The 17,108-nt window shown below is 54.7% G+C and overlaps 1 protein-coding gene across 3 annotated transcripts in view; it reads left to right on the top strand.

Annotated features, from left to right (window-relative positions):
* The window catches only part of MAD1L1 (mitotic arrest deficient 1 like 1), a 281,851-nt gene that overhangs the window by 189,737 nt on the left and 75,006 nt on the right, over window positions 1-17,108 (top strand). For all 3 annotated transcript variants that reach the window (XM_081036038.1, XM_081036037.1, XM_081036036.1), the window contains exon 14: window positions 10,920-11,010. In XM_081036038.1, coding sequence (XP_080892164.1) covers window positions 10,920-11,010 — 91 coding nt within the window. The remainder of the gene's footprint in view (window positions 1-10,919; window positions 11,011-17,108) is intronic.

Genomic DNA, 17,108 nt, shown 5'->3' on the forward strand with positions numbered 1-17,108 from the left:
GAGCGTTGTCTGGGTGTCTCCCGACCGCCTCCCGCACACAGCCCTTCTCAGGAGGAGAGGCTCGCTTGGCGGGGTCCCTTTCCCAGAACCTCTTTCCTTGCCTTGCCCTGGAGAGACAGCCTTCCCCAAAATTAATATTTGTCAGGGAGACAGAGCTGTGAGGGGCCTGCTGCTGGCTCTCCTTGGGTCTCCTGGTCGGCCCTACCGGGTCTGTGTAATTGGCAAGTGGCCGATGGGCAGGTTGCGGTGTCCCTCCTGAATGTCTGGCTGCCCTGGCTCACCTCGGGGCTGTGCCACACCCTCTCCCACGTTCTTGTCACCAGAGGTTGAGCGGCCCCATTGCCTGTGCTCTGGGTGTGTCCTGGCCCACAGGTGCCCAGCGAGTGGGGTCACAGCGTCTCCTGGACCCGGTCCTCACCAACGTTTCCTCAGCATTCCTTATGTGTGGGCTTTGGTCTCATAAACAGCCATCTTTGGGGACCCACCAGGTTCCACCGTGGCTTGTGTGCTCCCATTCCCTCAGTCGTTCACCGGTTGAGAGACTGCAGCTGTGGGCGTCCTCAGGGCAGAGCATGGGGATAAGGCTGAGGCACGACAAGTCCTCTGTGCCTTTGGAATTTTACAGCTTGAAGGGGCCTTGGGGGTATTGTTCACATACAGTCGTGCATGTGGCAGCGGTGCATGGGAGCCAGGTGGGCTGGGACCAGGGGAGTGTGGGGAGAGGAGCTGTGTGTGAGGATCTGCCATGTGGGGCGAGTCCCTGGGGTCACAGGAGAGGCCCGGCGCAGATGAGCAGGAGGCTGGGGACCCAGCAAGGGCCAGCGATCCGAGGCGCCGGGAAGGATGTGGCCCTGTTCCCAAGAGTAGGGGGAAGCCATCACAGGTGTCAGGCTGAGGAGTGACATGGTCACTTTGGCCTTCCAGGGCATGGAGACAGAAGAAAAATGTGGCTAGGGTGGGCCCAGCCTTCCTGCTGCAGCCCCTCTCTGGGGACACCTTCCCTGTGTGGGAAGGTCATGCCTCCCTGCAGCTGCCAGCTGGCTGGCTGGCGTGGAAGAGAGAGAGACTTGGGAAGGCTTCCCTGTGAGTGAAAAATCGAGTGATCTTTCTAATCTCCGACTCCTCCTGTGGAGTGTGAAGTGCTTTTCCTGCAAATCTTTTCTGAAATTCACTGAGCAGCGCAGCAGCGTTTCTGACAGTTGATTCAGGTTGGTTCAGGGGAGGGTGGACTGGACCGCCCCCTGCTGCCGTTCGCCACCCCTCCCCCAGCCTCGCAGCCAGCACCCTGCTCCGCAGACGCGGGCACGGCCGGCATCGGGGCCTGGTCCCTTCTTCCCAGAGGACAAGGATGGCACAGGCTGTGCCTCTGTCATTCACACACGCGCGCACAGATTGTGTGTAAATCAAGTATGTGTTAAGTAGATAACTTACTGAGTGCATGTGACACAGTAAATGTATACATGTAAAATACATGTAAGAAACATCACTCTTAACGATGAAAACCAGGGGGAAACTTCAGTAGGTTTAAGTGGCAGCAGCGGGAGGGCTGTGAACTGCAACAACCTAGGCTCCTGTTTTCTGCCGTCAGGGCAGCTCTAGCAAGTCCTGAGCGCCGTCTGTGGGGTTAGCCAGTGAGGCGACCCGTCAGCCCCGAGACGCGTGTCTGCCTGTACCTGCTGTCGCTGCCCAGCGCCCTCACTGCCCACCGTCCTCCTGGCGTTTCCATCCACATGGAGCCCCCATCTTCGGGCTCGAAGACCTTGGCTGTTGGGGGCACAGGAGACATTCCCCCCCCATCAGAGGAGTGCAGGCACAGTAGCCTGTGGTCCCATCCACACCTTTCCAGATTGCAAGATGAAAGGCTCTTTTTTCTTTAAAAATATCTTTCATTGACCAAACCCTCGTTAAACACCCACGAGTCTGCAATCAGGAAGACACAGCCCTGGGGCCCCTGAGCTCCCAGGGCGGTTGGTTGATCTCTGAGACACGGCACCAGTCCAGCCTGGACAGCATAGCAGCTGCCCCATGTTTCAGCCTGCTGCCACCGTGGGCCCAGGGCCCAGATGACGTGGCTCTCAGGCTGAGGGCTATGTCCAGAGAGTGCAGGTCATGAGCTCCCAGCAGCACAGGTGGCTGAAGTTTGATGGGCAGGCCGGGAAGTGTGGAGTGGGGGAGCTCCTTCAGGAGGCAGCGAGGGCCCCCCTGCCGGCCACTGCCCAGCTGCCAGTAACAACAGGGTGTCCCCAGCCTGGGCTCTGCAGGGGGCAGCTGGTGCCCACAGGTGAATGTCACGCCTCTGCTCCTGGCACCGACTCCACAGTGAGGCCTAGAGCCGTCAGGCCTTGAGAAAGCCCTTCAGAGCGGGTCCTTCGCATGTGCCTGTGTTCTTCCCACTGAAGCCTAAAGAAGCTTCCCCTTGTGCCCATGTCCTAAGGGTCCCTGGGCACATGCTGGCGTGGGCATGTTGTTCAGGGCTGTGCTGGCGGCCAGGGCCTTTCTGTTGGGCATCTCACCCTGCAGTCCTTGAGATTTCTCTTGAATTTTTCATTGATTATTTTTTCTCTTTCATTTTCTCTATCCTTTTTGAAACTTACTTGGATGGTGAACTTCCTGAACTAGTTCTCTGTTTTAAAAACATTTTTTATCCTGTTTTCCATCTTTTTGTTCTGCTTTCTGTAAAATTTTCTCAAGTTTATCAACCTTATTTTACTATTGCTGTTACATTTTAGTTTCCTGAGATTTTTGTTGTTTTGTTATTATTTGAATATTCTTTTATATGTAAAACATATTGCTGGTGTTTTATGAACAATCTGTTCACTGTCTCTGATGTAATGTGGGACTTTCTGAGGTTTTCTTCTCTCCACAGCGTGTTTCCTCTGCGTTGCTGTTTTGTCAGCTCAGTGGCTTAGCCTTCCTTCCCTGGGGACGCCCTCCTCAGTGTGAAGTGGTCTTTTCTCCAGGAGACTCCTGTCTGGAGGGTGTGGGTGCTGCCAGCTTCTGGGAGCCGAGGGCGCAGGCTGGGAAGTCAGCATCACCATGGAAACGTCCCGTGAGCCTCTGTGCCCATGTAACTTTGCCCTTGATCTGGATCCCTCAGCCCACAGATCAGCTGCTTTCCCTCCCAAGACAGTAAATGTCTGGTGATCTTCAGAGACAGGGAGAGACAACATACGATGCAGAAGAGGATATGGAGGTGCTGGCTTTTAAAAAGGTCTTCAACTTCCGGTTCTCATCCAAGGGAATAACCCCATTCCTCCCAGGCCCTCCTCACAACTCAAAACCCTGACCTGACACGGCAGCAAGGAGACTGAGGAATGTGCAGAGGGCGGCCTGTCCGGGGCCCCGCAGCCTGAGGATCCACGTGGCGGTGACTTTCCTCACTGCTGCTCATGGACCTGGACAGGAGCTGCAGAAACTGAGCTGGACCAGCCACACGCACACACATGCGCACGCATGCACACGCATGCACATGTGAACACGCATGCACACACACGTAGTTCAGGAATGGCCTGTCCGGCCTGCCCTCAAGAGGGAAAGCCTTTCTGACAACGCCGGCCCACGTCAGCCAAATCCCTTGGAAGAGCCTATCTCCTGCCATGCGTGCCTCATGGCGGCGCGCAAGCAGCAGCCCTCAGTTCCCACCCAGCGGCATCAGCTGGGTCCATGGGACTGGCCATCCGCCCCCGGCTCTCCGAGCAGGCAGTGCCCGTGCCCGGGTGTGCGCTGGACTGAACGGGAGCTGACCTTCCACGCCCTGATCAGTGGGCACATCGGGGGCCCCGAACCCCACCCTGCCTCAGTGGCATCAACTGATCAGAGCACGATGGTGACGGGCTGGTGCCCAGGCCCAGGGTCAGCAGAGAGCTCCAGCCCGGAGCAGCCGGTGGCCCTCGTGGCCCCATCCCTGGTGTCCACGGGACCAGTGGGGAGCCTAACTTCCACCCCACTGTCTGCAGGGCCCAGGGGTAGACTCCCACCTGAGCAGGGCAGCCGCCTGCCCAAAGAAGGTTAAAGAGGGTGCAGGCCTCACGGTGTGATTCCCAGAGGCCAGGCTGCAATAAGCGTCTCATGGTGCCCAGGACCAGGACAAATGACGGTCAACACACACCAACATCATGGCGACTCCTGTGGCAGAATTACCTGACTGGACTTTGGCGCAGGTGTCACAAGAGAAACAGGAAACCTCGGGGAAGAAATGAAAACATGGTAAACCTCAACAAAGAAATCCCAATTCTTTTAAAGAACAAAACAAAAAGACCTGGACAACACAATAACCAAAACAAAACCTCACTGGATAGGCTCACCAGTCCATGGGAGGTGAGAGGAAGAGTCGTGAAGACATCACCTAATCAGAACAAAAGGGAGAAACAGACTGAAACAGACAACTGAGAGCAGAGCCGCAGGGCTTGGTGGTTCAGTGACAGAAGACACGCCATTCGTTTAATTGGTGCCTCAGGAGGCGCTGGAAAAATAGCTGAAGAAATAACGACTGAAAATTTCCCAAATTTGGTGAAGGACATGAACCTGTAGATTTAAGAAGCTGAGTGAACCCCACACCGTATAAAACCACAGAAGTCCACATCATGATACATGCTAATTAATCTTCTGAAAATTGAAGACGAAAAAGATCTTGAAAGGAGCTAGAGAGAAACACTGTTTTATCTACAGGGAACACCAGTTTGAGTGACAGCGAATTCCTCATCTGGAACTGCAGAAGCCAGGCTGAAGTGCACTACATTTTTCAAGTTCTGAAAGAAAAGAACTGTCAGCCAGTGAAAATACCCTTCAGGGACGAAGGGAAAATCAGGACATTCTCAGACAAAGTAAAACTAAGAGAATTTGTCACTAACAGACCTACCCTTAGCGCATGGCTAAGGAAGCTTTCCAAATGGAAGGGACACGTTCACAGAAGGAGGCCCGGAATTTCCACAGGGAAGAACAGCGGAGTGGGTAAAAGCAGGGATGAGTATCGCAGACGGCCGTCCTGCTCACCTTTTCCTTAAGTCACACTCCCTGATTTCCACCTGCAGCGCCACGTGACGGTGCTCGGCGTGCAGCGGAAACTTGTGAGCCTGCCTGCTAACATGTCTGCAGCGCGAGGCTAAGTTGCATGTGTGTGTTTTAATCGTGTCCATTCACTTGCTGGAGGACATTTGTGTTGTTTTCAGTTTGGGGCAGTTGTGACCGGAGCTGCTGTAAACATCTGTGTCTGGACACCTGTGTCCATTCTCCAGGAGAGATAACAGAGTGGAATTTCTAGGTGACGCGTTGAGTGTGTGTTAGTTTGGAAAGTAGTTTGGCGGTTTCTTGATCAGAAATTGTGAGGGTGTGGGCTTCTCCACGCCTTCCTGTCAGCACTAGGTGTGCTCGCTGTGCAGCTGTGTTTCCCCGGTGGTTGCCGTCTGCTGATCCCCTTGGTGGAGTGTCTTCAAACCCATCTTTTAGCCAGTTTTTTTATTTTCACTTACTTTTAAATTTTGCAAATTCTTGATGTATTTTGAATATACATTTGTCAATTATGTGATTTGCAAATATTTTCTCTTTGTCCATAGCATGTTTTTCCATTCTCTTATCAATGTCTTTAATGTAATAAAAGTTTTTAATTTTGACAAAGTCCAATTTATCAATTTTTCCTTTTATAGAACTCCCTTTTTTAGATGAGTCTGACAACTCCTTGCCTAGCCCTAAGTATCAGAGATTCTCTCCTGTGCTTTTTTTTTTAAAGTTTTATAGCTTCACATTTTACATTTAATACTGATCCCTGTTCAGGTAAATTTTGTGTAAGACGTAAGGTTTAGGTCAAGATTTATTTTTATTTTTTTACCTAAAGGTGTTCAATTGCTCCAGCACGATGTATGGTAAAGGCTGTCCTTTCTTCACTGAATTGCTTTTGTGCCTTTGTCAAAAATCAGTTGGGCGTGTTCCTGTTTCTATTTCTGGAGTGTCCGTTTCGCTGTATTGATCCGAGGATTTACCCCGTCACCACTGCCTGAATCACTGTAGCCTTCTGGTAAGCTTGAAAATCTGGTTGTGTGCGTCGTCCAACTTCATTCTTTTTCAGAGTTTTCTCTAATTGCAGCTTCAACTGCACCTCACAAATTATGATGTCATTCTCATTTCATTCAGTTAAAAATACTTTCTGATTTTATTAGTATTCTTTAAACAATGTATTACCTTGACGTGCGTTGTTTTGTTTCCAAATGTTTGAAGATTTTCCTGTCTGTTATTGATACCTGCTTTAATTCCGTTATGGTCTGTAAATACAGTTTATATCATTTCAATTTTTTTTATTTATTGGGGTGACAACTATTAATGAAATTACATAATTTCAGGTGTACAATTCTGTATTACATCATCTTATCGTTTCAATTTTTAAAAGGCTGTTAAGGTTTGTTAAATGGCCCAGGAATACGATCTGTCTTGGAGAATGTGTTATCTGTACCTGAGAAGAGTTCTGATGTCCCTGGGTGGGGTGTCCCGTAAGTGTCAGCCGGGTCTGCTTGTTCCACGGGACCGTTCAGTCCTGCTGTGCCCGTGCCGATCGCCTGTCTGCAGTTTCTGCTGTTGCTGACAAAGGAGTTTTGAAGTCTCCAGCCAGTCTTGTGCGTTTGTTGGCCCTCTCCTTCCAGCGCTGTCATTATTCTGCTTCACGTATTGTGAGATGTGCCTTAGGAGCATGTACAGACAGGGTCACTGCGTCTTCGTGGTGAACCAGCCTTTTCACATCGATGCCCCTTTTCATGTGGAGGTCGTCTGGTTGTCTGTGCGGACGTTGGTCTTGTCCGATATTAATGAAGCCGCCCCCGCTTCCTTCTCCCTTTCCTCCTATTCTTCCTCCCTTCCCTTCCTATTCTTTTGGGAGCTGGTGGTTGACAGGACGGTTGCAGACGTAGTGCCCCTCAGTTTTGTCCCGTTGTTCCTGTTGGGCCGTGTGGCGCTGTAAAGTCACCTGCCACCTTTGTCGGGACTCTGGCTGGCTTCCCCAGTAGTGACCGGTGCAGGGCACTGGATTGAGGTCAGTGTCTCGGCTCTGCCTCCTCTGCTCTGTGCCAGGTTCTCAGGCTTGGTTGTCGTGACACAACAGTGAATGTCCCCAGTCTGTGTGTCGGATGTGTTGCGTGATGAAACTGGGGGAAGAAGACCACAGAGGTGGGGTGCCTGCTCATCACATCAGAGCAGAGTCCATAACGGTGACAGCCCTCCTTCAGCTCACCTTGCAGTGTACATTGTTATAAGCAGGAGGGACCAAGCCGTTCTTGGAACACTTGCTTAGAAATCTCCTCAGCTCACCAGCTCAACCATTTTAACCATGTGCTACTCCTGCCTCCCCAAAACACAAGAGCACAGCCAAGTTCTTCGTGCCTTTAAAAGAAAGATCAGCTTTTCCTCATTTTCAATAACATGTTCCTCATTTCCACCTGAGCCCTCCCCAGCCCCCCTTAAGCCCCGTTTCTAGCACTCACCTCAGAACTCTTCCAGCCTCCACCCCTTAGCCAGGTTCAAAGCGGCGGCCACACGGCGGGGCTTTGCTCTAGCTCCCAGCGCCGCCGTAACCAACGCCACAGACTGGGGCTGAGGCGGGAGGCCTGAGGTCCGGGTGGCAGTATGGTTGTGTCGGAGGAAGACTCCTCCAGGCTGGCAGACAGCCACTGTGTCTCTGTATCCTCACAGAGTGGACAGCCCCCAACACAGGAATGGGGTGGGGGACAGACATTGAGTCCAGAGCCGGACCCCCCCCCCCCAGAGCAGGTGCCGTCACCCTCTGTGCTCCATTCTCTACTGAGGGTTCTGGAGTTCGTTGTTTAAGGACATGGTCACACTTTGCTCAGTGCTGGAAACACAGGCCGTCTGATGAAGGGGACGGACATGCCAGCGGTGACAGGTGGCGGCAGCAAGGCCCTGAGCGGGCCGTCAGGTCTCTGGGGGCGGCCAGCAGGGCAGGGCGTGGGCCTGGGGCCAGTGGCTGTCAGCCTGGGCGGTGGCTTCATGACCATGTGCGCCGTGCCAGCTGCGCCCCCTGCACTGCTGCCTGCCCTCCAGGCCCCTCACAGCCCCCCCACAGCCCCCTGTTACCCTTTGAGAAGCCCCACGAAATTTCTCCCAGTTTTCCAGGGTCTGTGGGGTGTTCAGTGTAAGTGTTTTAGGCATGAAAACAACTACCCCTTTGTATCTGCTTTCTCCTCACACATGCTCGCGCGCGCGCGCGCGCGCACACACACACACACACACTCTTATTTACTCATTTTTTCCCCCTCTCTCAAGTAGGTAACAGTTTTCCTGAAAAGTTACCTGTTTTAAAATGCACAGCAAGTGTTACTTCTGTGGGTTTGTTCTCTGACAGCCAGGACGGATGGTAGCCATTCTGCTAATGTGTCTGCAGCTACATACAGATGCTCATTTGAATTTAGCCCTCAAGTACATTTGCTCATGAACCTTTAGAATCCATGGTATCCTGTTCAGAAAGGGGCCGTGCACACCTTCCACCGAGCCTGTCCCTAAGATGCACTAGTCTTCCCGCAGAAGGAGCTTTCTGGAGGACACCCCACCACACTCACCTGGGTGCCTCCCAGAGGCAGGGGTCACACCTTCGTGTCTCTCCCCCTGAGAAGCACTGATGGGCCGTGAGGGGGCAGCACGAGCCCAGCTGCCAGGCTCCATACCCGATGGGCCACTTCCCAGCCATCACTTAACCTCTGTGAGCCTGTTTCCCCCTTCCAAGGATGCTCGCTTGCGGGATTGGATGGGAACTGCGTAGAGCACTCAACCCCCCGGAGTCCAGCAACTCCCCTCTAGTCAGTGGTCCATGTGCCCGGGGGGCACTGCCACCCTCCGCCACGTGGCAGCTCTGCGCTCTCTGCCGCTCTGATCTGAGAACAGTTGCTTTTGTGTTTAAAAGATATTTTCACTGGTATAGAATTCTAGGTTTAATGTTTTGATTATGTGTTTGAGAGATTTAAACTGTCTTCTCACTTGCCTTGTTTCTGATGAGAAATCCGCCTTGTTCCTCTGTACATAGTGTCTCTTTCTTTCTCCGGCTGCTTGTAAGATTTTGTTTCCTTATCCCTGGTTTCGAGCAGCTGGACTGTTATGTGCGTCAGGGCTGTTTCCTTCGTGTTTCTTGAGCTCGGAGTTTGCTGAGCCTCTTGGATCTGTGGCTTTATACTTTGCATACTTCCTTATAGTACTTTTCTGTCCCTCCCTCCCTCCCTCCTCAGGGAGGGAGGAGGGAGCTTGTCTGTCGTATGTATATTCCACTTCTTGACGTGGCCCCACAGCTCCTGGGTATTTTTTCAGTTTCAAAAGTTCATTTTCCTCTCTTTTACTTGGGATAGTTCTTATTGCTCTGTCTTCAAGTGTTCGAAGCTTTTCTCCTGCAGAGTCTAATCTGTTGAGAATCCCATCTAGCATTTTTCATTTCAGACATTGTGGCTTCTACCTCAAGGAACCCTGTCAGTCTCATTTGTATCTCCCACCTGTTCTAATGTCCTCAGATGCAAATTTGATGTCCCTGAAGTTCCTGGTAGGTTTCATTGGACTGATTATTCTCGTCATCGTGGCTCCTATTTTCCTACTATAATGTTCGGTGATCTCTGATTGGGTGGCAGGCATTGTGAATTTTAGCTTGTTAGGTTCTGAGTATTTTTGCATTCGTATAAATTTTCTTAAGCTTATTTCAGAGACACAGTTAGGTTTCTTGGAAAGGGTTTGGTCCTTTCAGACCTGGCCTTTGTAACTTGTTAGGCCGCCCTGGGGCTGTTATCAGTCCAGGATAATCACCTCCACTCGTGAACCAGGACCTTCCTCAGTACCTGTGAAGTGTGACTGTCCATCCGGCTGGGGGGGGGCTCTGTTCCTCACCCTGTGTAAGTGCCGGGCGTCGCATCCTTGGCAAACCTTTAAATTTTAACTCATACGAATACAGTACCTATCCAAAAATTGTATTTAAAAAGGAAGACAAAAATAGGCACTTCCTTACAATGAGCTGCCTGGGCCACTGCTTTCGCTTGGCCTCTGCGCGCATTCGGGAAGGGACTACCGTCCCCGACCCTTAGCCTCATTCTGGAGTCTCCTCCCTGTCCTGCAGCTCTCAGCATCTGAGGCCCCATTGAGATCTCTTCCTGTCTTCTCATTGTTTTGGAGGCTCTCTTCATTTTCTTTTTTTTTTTTAACTTGTAGCTTCTTTCTTTTGTTTTGTTTTGTTTTTTGTTTTTTTAAAGATTTTTTTTTTTATTGGGGAAGGGGAACAGGACTTTATTGAGGAACAGTGTGTATTTCCAGGACTTTTTTCCAAGTCAAGTTGTCCTTTCAGTCTTAGTTGTGGAGGGTGCCATTCAGCTTCAAGTTGTTGTCCTTTCAGTCTTAGTTGTGGAGGGCGCAGCTCAGCTCCAGGTCCAGTTGCCGTTTTCTAGTTGCCCGGGGCGCTGCCCATCATCCCTTGCGGGACTCGAGGAATTGAACTGGCAACCTGTGGTTGAGAGCCCACTGGCCCATGTGGGAATTAAACCAGCAGCCTTCGGAGTTAGGAGCATGGAGCTCTAACCGCCTGAGCCACCGGGCCAGCCCCTCTCTTCATTTTCTTGATTCTAGGGGTGGGTCCCCTACACTGTGCAGTCACCACTCGAGTGGCTCCCACCTCCGTCTGTTGCCCTGTGTGCCCCCTTCGCACAGAGTTGGCGAGGGCTTCCTCCCTGGCGGGGCCACCCCCGTCAGAGCCAATGCCCTTGGTTGCACTCCGCCACCCTGTGTTTGGATGTCCTTACAGTTTTTTCCTATTGTCATCCCTTGACGTCATAGTTTCATTATCTTTGGGATCAGAACTTCGTGCCCTCGTCTCGTAGCCGTGCCCCTTTCTTCTCCGGGGGCAGTACTTCCCCGCAAGGGCTGCAGTGGGTATCCTGTCACGGTCTCTCTCCTTGCAGGCTGAAAATTGAGGAGCTGGAGGGGGAGCGGAGCCGTCTGGAAGAAGAGAAGAAGAAGCTGGAAGTACAGCTTGAGCAGCTCACCCTGGTGGTAAGTGCTGGCGGGCAGCCCCCCAATAGCAGCTTGTCCTAGAACTAGTGTGTCCCTCCTGCTCTCTGCCTGGGTTTGCATGTCTGGGTTCCTGCACCCACAGACATCCCATTTGCTGGCTCAGACGCTACTGAACCAGGGCCCTGCCCCCACACACACCGCAAGCTGGCCGAGAGCGTCCAGCGCCCAGCAGGCAGGGCGTCCTGCCCTCAGGCTGCGCTGTCACCAGCCCGATGTCCTCCCCGCTGCATTGGCACCCCCCTGCTCCCTCACGGGCCAGAGCCCACAGCCTGTCTGTGCTTCGCCTGAGGCAGGGTGACGGCCATGTGCGTGTGAGCAGAGGCTCACGGACGCCTCTCTGTTTGGTTTGGAGTTGATGTCCACACCCATCCCCCTGCAGTCATAAAGTTGGACTGCTGTTTACAGTGTCCTAACTTTGCTTTGTTTTTTGTTTTTATCCCCCTGTCTCAATTGTTCCATGGCAAGAAACCCACAGATTTGTGATCACCCAGATTTGGGATAGGCCATTGATTTTATCTTGACACCCATTAGAGGTAAATCAAATCTCATTTTTATTACCAATTCCTGGAGATGGTGGAAATGACAACTTTGATAAAGCGCGGCGCTCAGTGAGACGCGGCTGGACCGTGTTCAGCTCTAGGACCTGTCATCTCGTACTGTTTAATTGGGCTGCAGGGCTGTTGGCAGGTGACTCCCTGGCCGCCTGCCTGCCCATCAGCGGTGCCGTGTCAGACGAGGTTGGTGGTGTGTTTCTGGCTCTTTGGTTCAGCGCAGCCTGGGATCATGCCCGTGGCTGCCCAGGCCCCCTGGCGATCGGGCGTCAGTGAGTGCAGCTGAAACCGTTCTCTGTGTCCTGCTTCAGGCTTCCAGGCCTTTCCCGAGGGCTGGGGGCTGCCATGGCTCCTGGCACGGTTGTTGAGGGTCATGTGAGGTGAGCGCTGAGCCCAGTGGGTGTTGGCCACCATCACCAGGTCCTGGGGGAGGGTGTTGGCTATGCACTCCCATCTCCAGTGTCCCTGCGTCGTCCCTCAGGGTGGGCGTGATGGAGGGTGGCCCCAATCCCTGTTCCTCCTCACTCACCACTCAGTAGCCGGAACTCCCGTGAGCCTCTGCAGGGCACCCTCACTGTGCTCCCGGTGCTGTGCTTTCTCCCTAAGTCTCTTCTGACGGGGGTCCTACTGCTCCACTCACTGAGGAGGACACTTCCGCTCAGGGAGCTTCAGCATGTGGTCGAGGGCGTCAGCACAAGGAGCACAGCTGGCCTTGAACCCAGTGCCCACCTCCATCTACCCCCCCTCCCCGCCCTGCAGCTTGGAACCCAATGCCGTCGCCCCCTGAGCCCACCTTCACCCCCCGTCTTCCCCCCGCCCTGCTCCTTGCCTGAGTCCCTGACAGCCGACCGCCAGTCCCAGTCCCAGCCTCAGCGCCCAGGACCGCTGGTCCGCTCCCGCCTCAGCACTGCCCACACCTGCCCAGCCGGCTGCCAGGGCACAGAGACGCTCACGCCCACAGCTGAGCTGTCCGTCCCAGGTGCTGCTGATCGCCTGTCATAGCTCCAGCTCCTGTCTGACCCTGACGCGGGCAGGCAGAGATCACCCACCACCACCTCTTCTCCCGCATGTGAGGGGTGTCTGTGCAGCCCGCAGAGGCTGTAGGACGTGCCTGGGTGCTGCTCCGGAACCAGGGTGCCCACCAGCACCCAGATCCCTGCAGCACAGCCAGGAACAGGCCAACACTCAGAGGGAGACGATCGGCCTTTCTGGTCATGGCAGAATGGAGACAAGGAAGAACTCATGTCTGGCTCAAGGTTCAGGCAGCATTGAAATGGGTCCACAGGTGACTTGGGCTCATGGAAACGGGGTGTCTTCAGGGGCTCCGGCATCCGAGGCTGAAGACCTCAGCTGGAATCCAGCCTTGCCCCTTGGCCAGATGGTCTCTGGCATGTCAGGGCTTTGCCACTTGAGCCCCCAGTGTGTCCTTTATAAAGTCAGGGATAATGATGCCCCCTTGGGGGTTACAGGACAGAAGCCACATCTGTCCGTCACACCTGGCACACGGCAGATGCTCAGTAAACAATGACCATCTGTTGCCACTTTGCCTTTTCTGAACACACGGAAGGTGAAGACCTCTTCCCCTTCCCCTCTGCTCCTGGGCCTTGGAAGCAGCAGGAGAGCACATGTCCCCCTCCAGGTGGCCTGGCCGCAGCTCTCTGCCTTGGGGTGGGCCCCCTCGCCCTTTCTGTGCCCACCTCCAAACTGCAGCACAGTCGTGGCCGTGGCTATGGGTGAGGCCCGCGGTGGAGGGGGCTCCTTGTATTTAGCAGGGCCTGGTGGTATGTTTGTCAGCTGTGCTTCTTGCTGGAGCTTTCTTATGCAAACACCCTGTCTGCCCCCGCCGCCCCCCTCTCTGGAGGAGTCTTCAAGTTGGTCGCTTCAGGAAGATTGATTAAAATCAGCTGCAGTGTGACACAATTGGGAACATATGCTTGGAGAGGGCTCGCACTAGTTAGAGCTCTTGGTAATTGGTGAGGAAACAGAGCTGCAGCCGCCGCTCCGAGCAGGGCTGTCTGCTGCCATGCGTTCCTCTGGGGCCTGGACAGGGCCTGGGAGGGAGGCCACTGGCTCCTTTCCTGGCGTGGCCTGGCCAGGTCCCCTGAGAGTCCTCAGCTATTCCCACTCATCTGGGGTGAGCTGGGTACACGTCTGATGTGGCTCAAGGAGGTGGGACCTCCCTCTAGCCGTCAAGAAGATGGGTAGTTTGGGGGCCCCCACTGAGAGATGGGGAAGAAACTGGGGCCATCGTTAGCCAGCACATGAATGACTGACTCAGACACACCATTTCTAGTGGCTGAATGGGGCTTCAAATTTTTGCAGTATTCTCCAAGACTGAACTTGAGCACACCATGCGGAACTCTGAGTCCGGAGATGGCTTTCTATGGTTCTCGGTGTGGCTGCAGAAATCAGGGTGTGTGTCATGCGGGGTCTCTGGTCCTGCTCCCCGCATAAGAACGCAGGACGTGGTGAGGCCAAAAAGGAACACCCACGGAGCCATAGATAGGGGTGTCATACCACTATATTTTCACTGCCGGCGGGGTTGGAGACACAGGAAGCAGGAGCCACACAATCCGCAATCCACCGTCCGCTTCTCTGCCAACCAACCAACCTGCCAGCGTAGCCGCGGCAGTTGTATCAGTGGCTAATGGCTAACCGGTTACAGCTGATGGCCAAATAGTCACAGCTGACAGCCATCTACTACCTGAGCCAGCACCTTTCCACGTGAGGTCGAGAGCCTGGAAACTGCTCTCCTGGCTCTGTCCCCACAGGGACTCTGGGAACCAGACTGAGTGAACTCGTGAAAACCGTGGGAAACACATTCCTTATGCCCCAGGCCTGCCACCGCCAGCCTGCCCACCTCCACCCAGCCGTGCCCAGCGGTCCGGTCCCCCCCAGTTCAGGCGTGTCTGGGTCACTGGCTTGAAGGGGGGCTACCCTTGGTCATCTGCACCCTCCCAGCCCAGCCGTCCTCACGCACCCCTCCACTGGCCTAGTTGCCCAGAACCAAGAAAATACGGAACAGCAGTACAGAGGGCATTCGCGGCATTTGTCTGGACGGAGTGCCGATGCCCTCCTAGTGGGGGGCCTGAGTGTGCTGCTGGCTCTGCCCCTCACCAGCCATGGTCCTGCTTGCTCTGCTCACCTGAACACAGAGCTGACACCACTTCCCTGCAGGCCACTTTAGGAGAACACGGCGACAGCTCCCAGCAAGGGCACTCACACACCTGGTGAGCGTGGTCGCCACTGCTGCCGGTATAATAACTCCACCACCGTCCTCACGTGGGGATGGTCCACGTGGTTTCCCACATTCATGCTTCTCACGGGCCACATGCTACTGGAGCTTCCACCGTGTGCAGTCCAGAGAGGGCCAGGCGCACGGCAGCTCTAGGCCCGGCGGACGCTTGCCCATCCGGCAGCCTGGACCCAGGCTGGACCCGCCTCACAGCAAGTACGAAGCGCTGTGCCGCGTCCCCGGTGGTGATGGTGGAGCCTAGTGGATTTTCCCTAGCATTCTATGAATGTTCTCAAACTACCACAAAGTTAAAAGAGTTTTACACAAACCCCCACTTACCCACCACCCCGATCCTGTCACAAACATTTTACTGCGGTTGCTTTATGACGTATCTACCCACCCCACTTGCACCCATCAATCCTTTTGAATTATTTTGGTGCATTTTAAAGCAAATTGCAAACATCTGTACCCTTCCCTCTAAATGCTTCAGCACGCGTGTAATTAAGCAGAATTCATCTGCAGGGTTTGAGCCCACGTGCTCTGTCCCTCAGAGTTGCCCAGTCATGGTGCTTGTTCAGGAAAGTTGGTGGGTGGGTGTGGGAGCCCCATGGGAGCCGCCCACCCTGCTGCCCCGTGCCAGCCTGCAGTGCTGCTCAGGAACAGGATCAGACTGCAGCCCAGTGACATTTTAAATAAGTGTAACTTTTTTGGAAATGCAGTGGGTAGAAAATTACTGGGTTCCCTGTGAGCGGAAAGCTCTTGGTGTGCGTGGACTGTCCCTGCTCCTGTCCCTGCGTCACCAGGCAAGCAGCACTGTGTAATCATAGACTCTCCCTGCGTTCTTCCCTTTACCCGAATACGGGGGCAGGCAGGCCGTTTGCCACTCTTCAGTCTCGTCACCCTCTCCCCATTGGTGCTGTGACAGCCGCCAGGACCCCAGTCCGCTTTCCACACTGCAGACCCCTGAGCCCCTGCTGGCTCCCTCTCGCCCATCCTGCTGTCCCCGGGGCCCATTTGTCAGTCCTTGGACTGCAGTTCCCTCCCCACACATCTGTTCTCACTTAATCTCACCTGCCGTGGAGCTCCGAGCCCGAAGCAGGCCTCACCTCCGCTTCTCAGAACCCGTCCTGTCTCTGATTATTCCCCAGTGGCTCCGCCAGTAGCTGACCAGGCTCTTGGTACATCCTCCCCCACTACACAGCCTGCTTCCCGCACTTCTGGAGTGTTCCCTGGGCGTTGCTCCGCCGAGAGGGTAGAAGCCTCAGGCCCGCGCTGACTGGGTGTGGGACACGTCCCAGCCATTGTCCCACTGTGGAGATGTGTTTCCTCAGGTGAGGAAGGCTTGGACCCCAGAGTCTGATGTCACTCCGCGGGTGTGTCCTCAGTGTCGCTGCCGACCTGAGCGCAGGGGAGCGCCACGGACAGCCCCCATCGCTGCACCATGGCTGCTGGGCACTGGTCTCCGCTCACATCCTCCGCTCAAGGTCACTGGCCGGGCTGTTCTGCGGTCAGGCACCGCAAACGCCGTCCGGGCCTGACCCTGCTGGGCGTCTTCACTTACGGCCCACGGGTGGTGGCGAGGGTGCTGTCATTCCCACCGTGCAGCGAAGCAGCCAGAGGCACAGGAAGACGCCAGTGTCTGCCCCACGGTGGGAGGTGACAGTCACGTCCTCCACTCACAACCGAGATTTGGGCCTCCACCTCCCCCAGCAGCGCCTAGGCCCTCCTGCTCCCTCAGCTCCCATTTCTGCCCCAAAAGCTGGGGACATCTGTGAGAGGTGCACACGGTGCTGTGTCCCACCTCCCCACCCGCCATCGTGGGGAAACCAGGGCTGTAGGAAGTCAAGACAAGCTCTGCTGGGCCGGCCGTGCTGCCCTGGTGGCTTTCCCCTTGGTGTCTGCCCTGCGTCCCACCCCACCCCCAGCTGTGGCGTCCAGCCCACACATGCTCCCCAGCTCTCAGATATGCACGCTCTTTGGGGCCCAGCGCAGACGTCACCCCTTAGTGTCTTCATGCCCAGGACCTGTGTGGGGGCAGTCTGGTCCTCTGGACTGTGAGCTCTGAGCTTGCCTCAGTCACCCGGACAGCATCAGCCTCAGACCTGGCTCCCAGCCAGTGTTCTCGGGGTGCATTGGAGTGAGGCACATGAGGTGGGTGCCCTCTGGGGGACTTGCGCCCGATGTGCATTTCCGCCCTCCACTCACACACTTGACCCTGGGCGAGCCGCTCCCCCCGAGTCCCAGCTCCTTCTTAGAAAATGAGGAGACAGGGACCGGCTCCTGGGGTGGTT

Source organism: Rhinolophus hipposideros (assembly GCF_964194185.1).
Source record: "Rhinolophus hipposideros genome assembly, chromosome: 23".
In the NCBI taxonomy this organism is placed as follows: Eukaryota; Metazoa; Chordata; class Mammalia; order Chiroptera; family Rhinolophidae; genus Rhinolophus; species Rhinolophus hipposideros.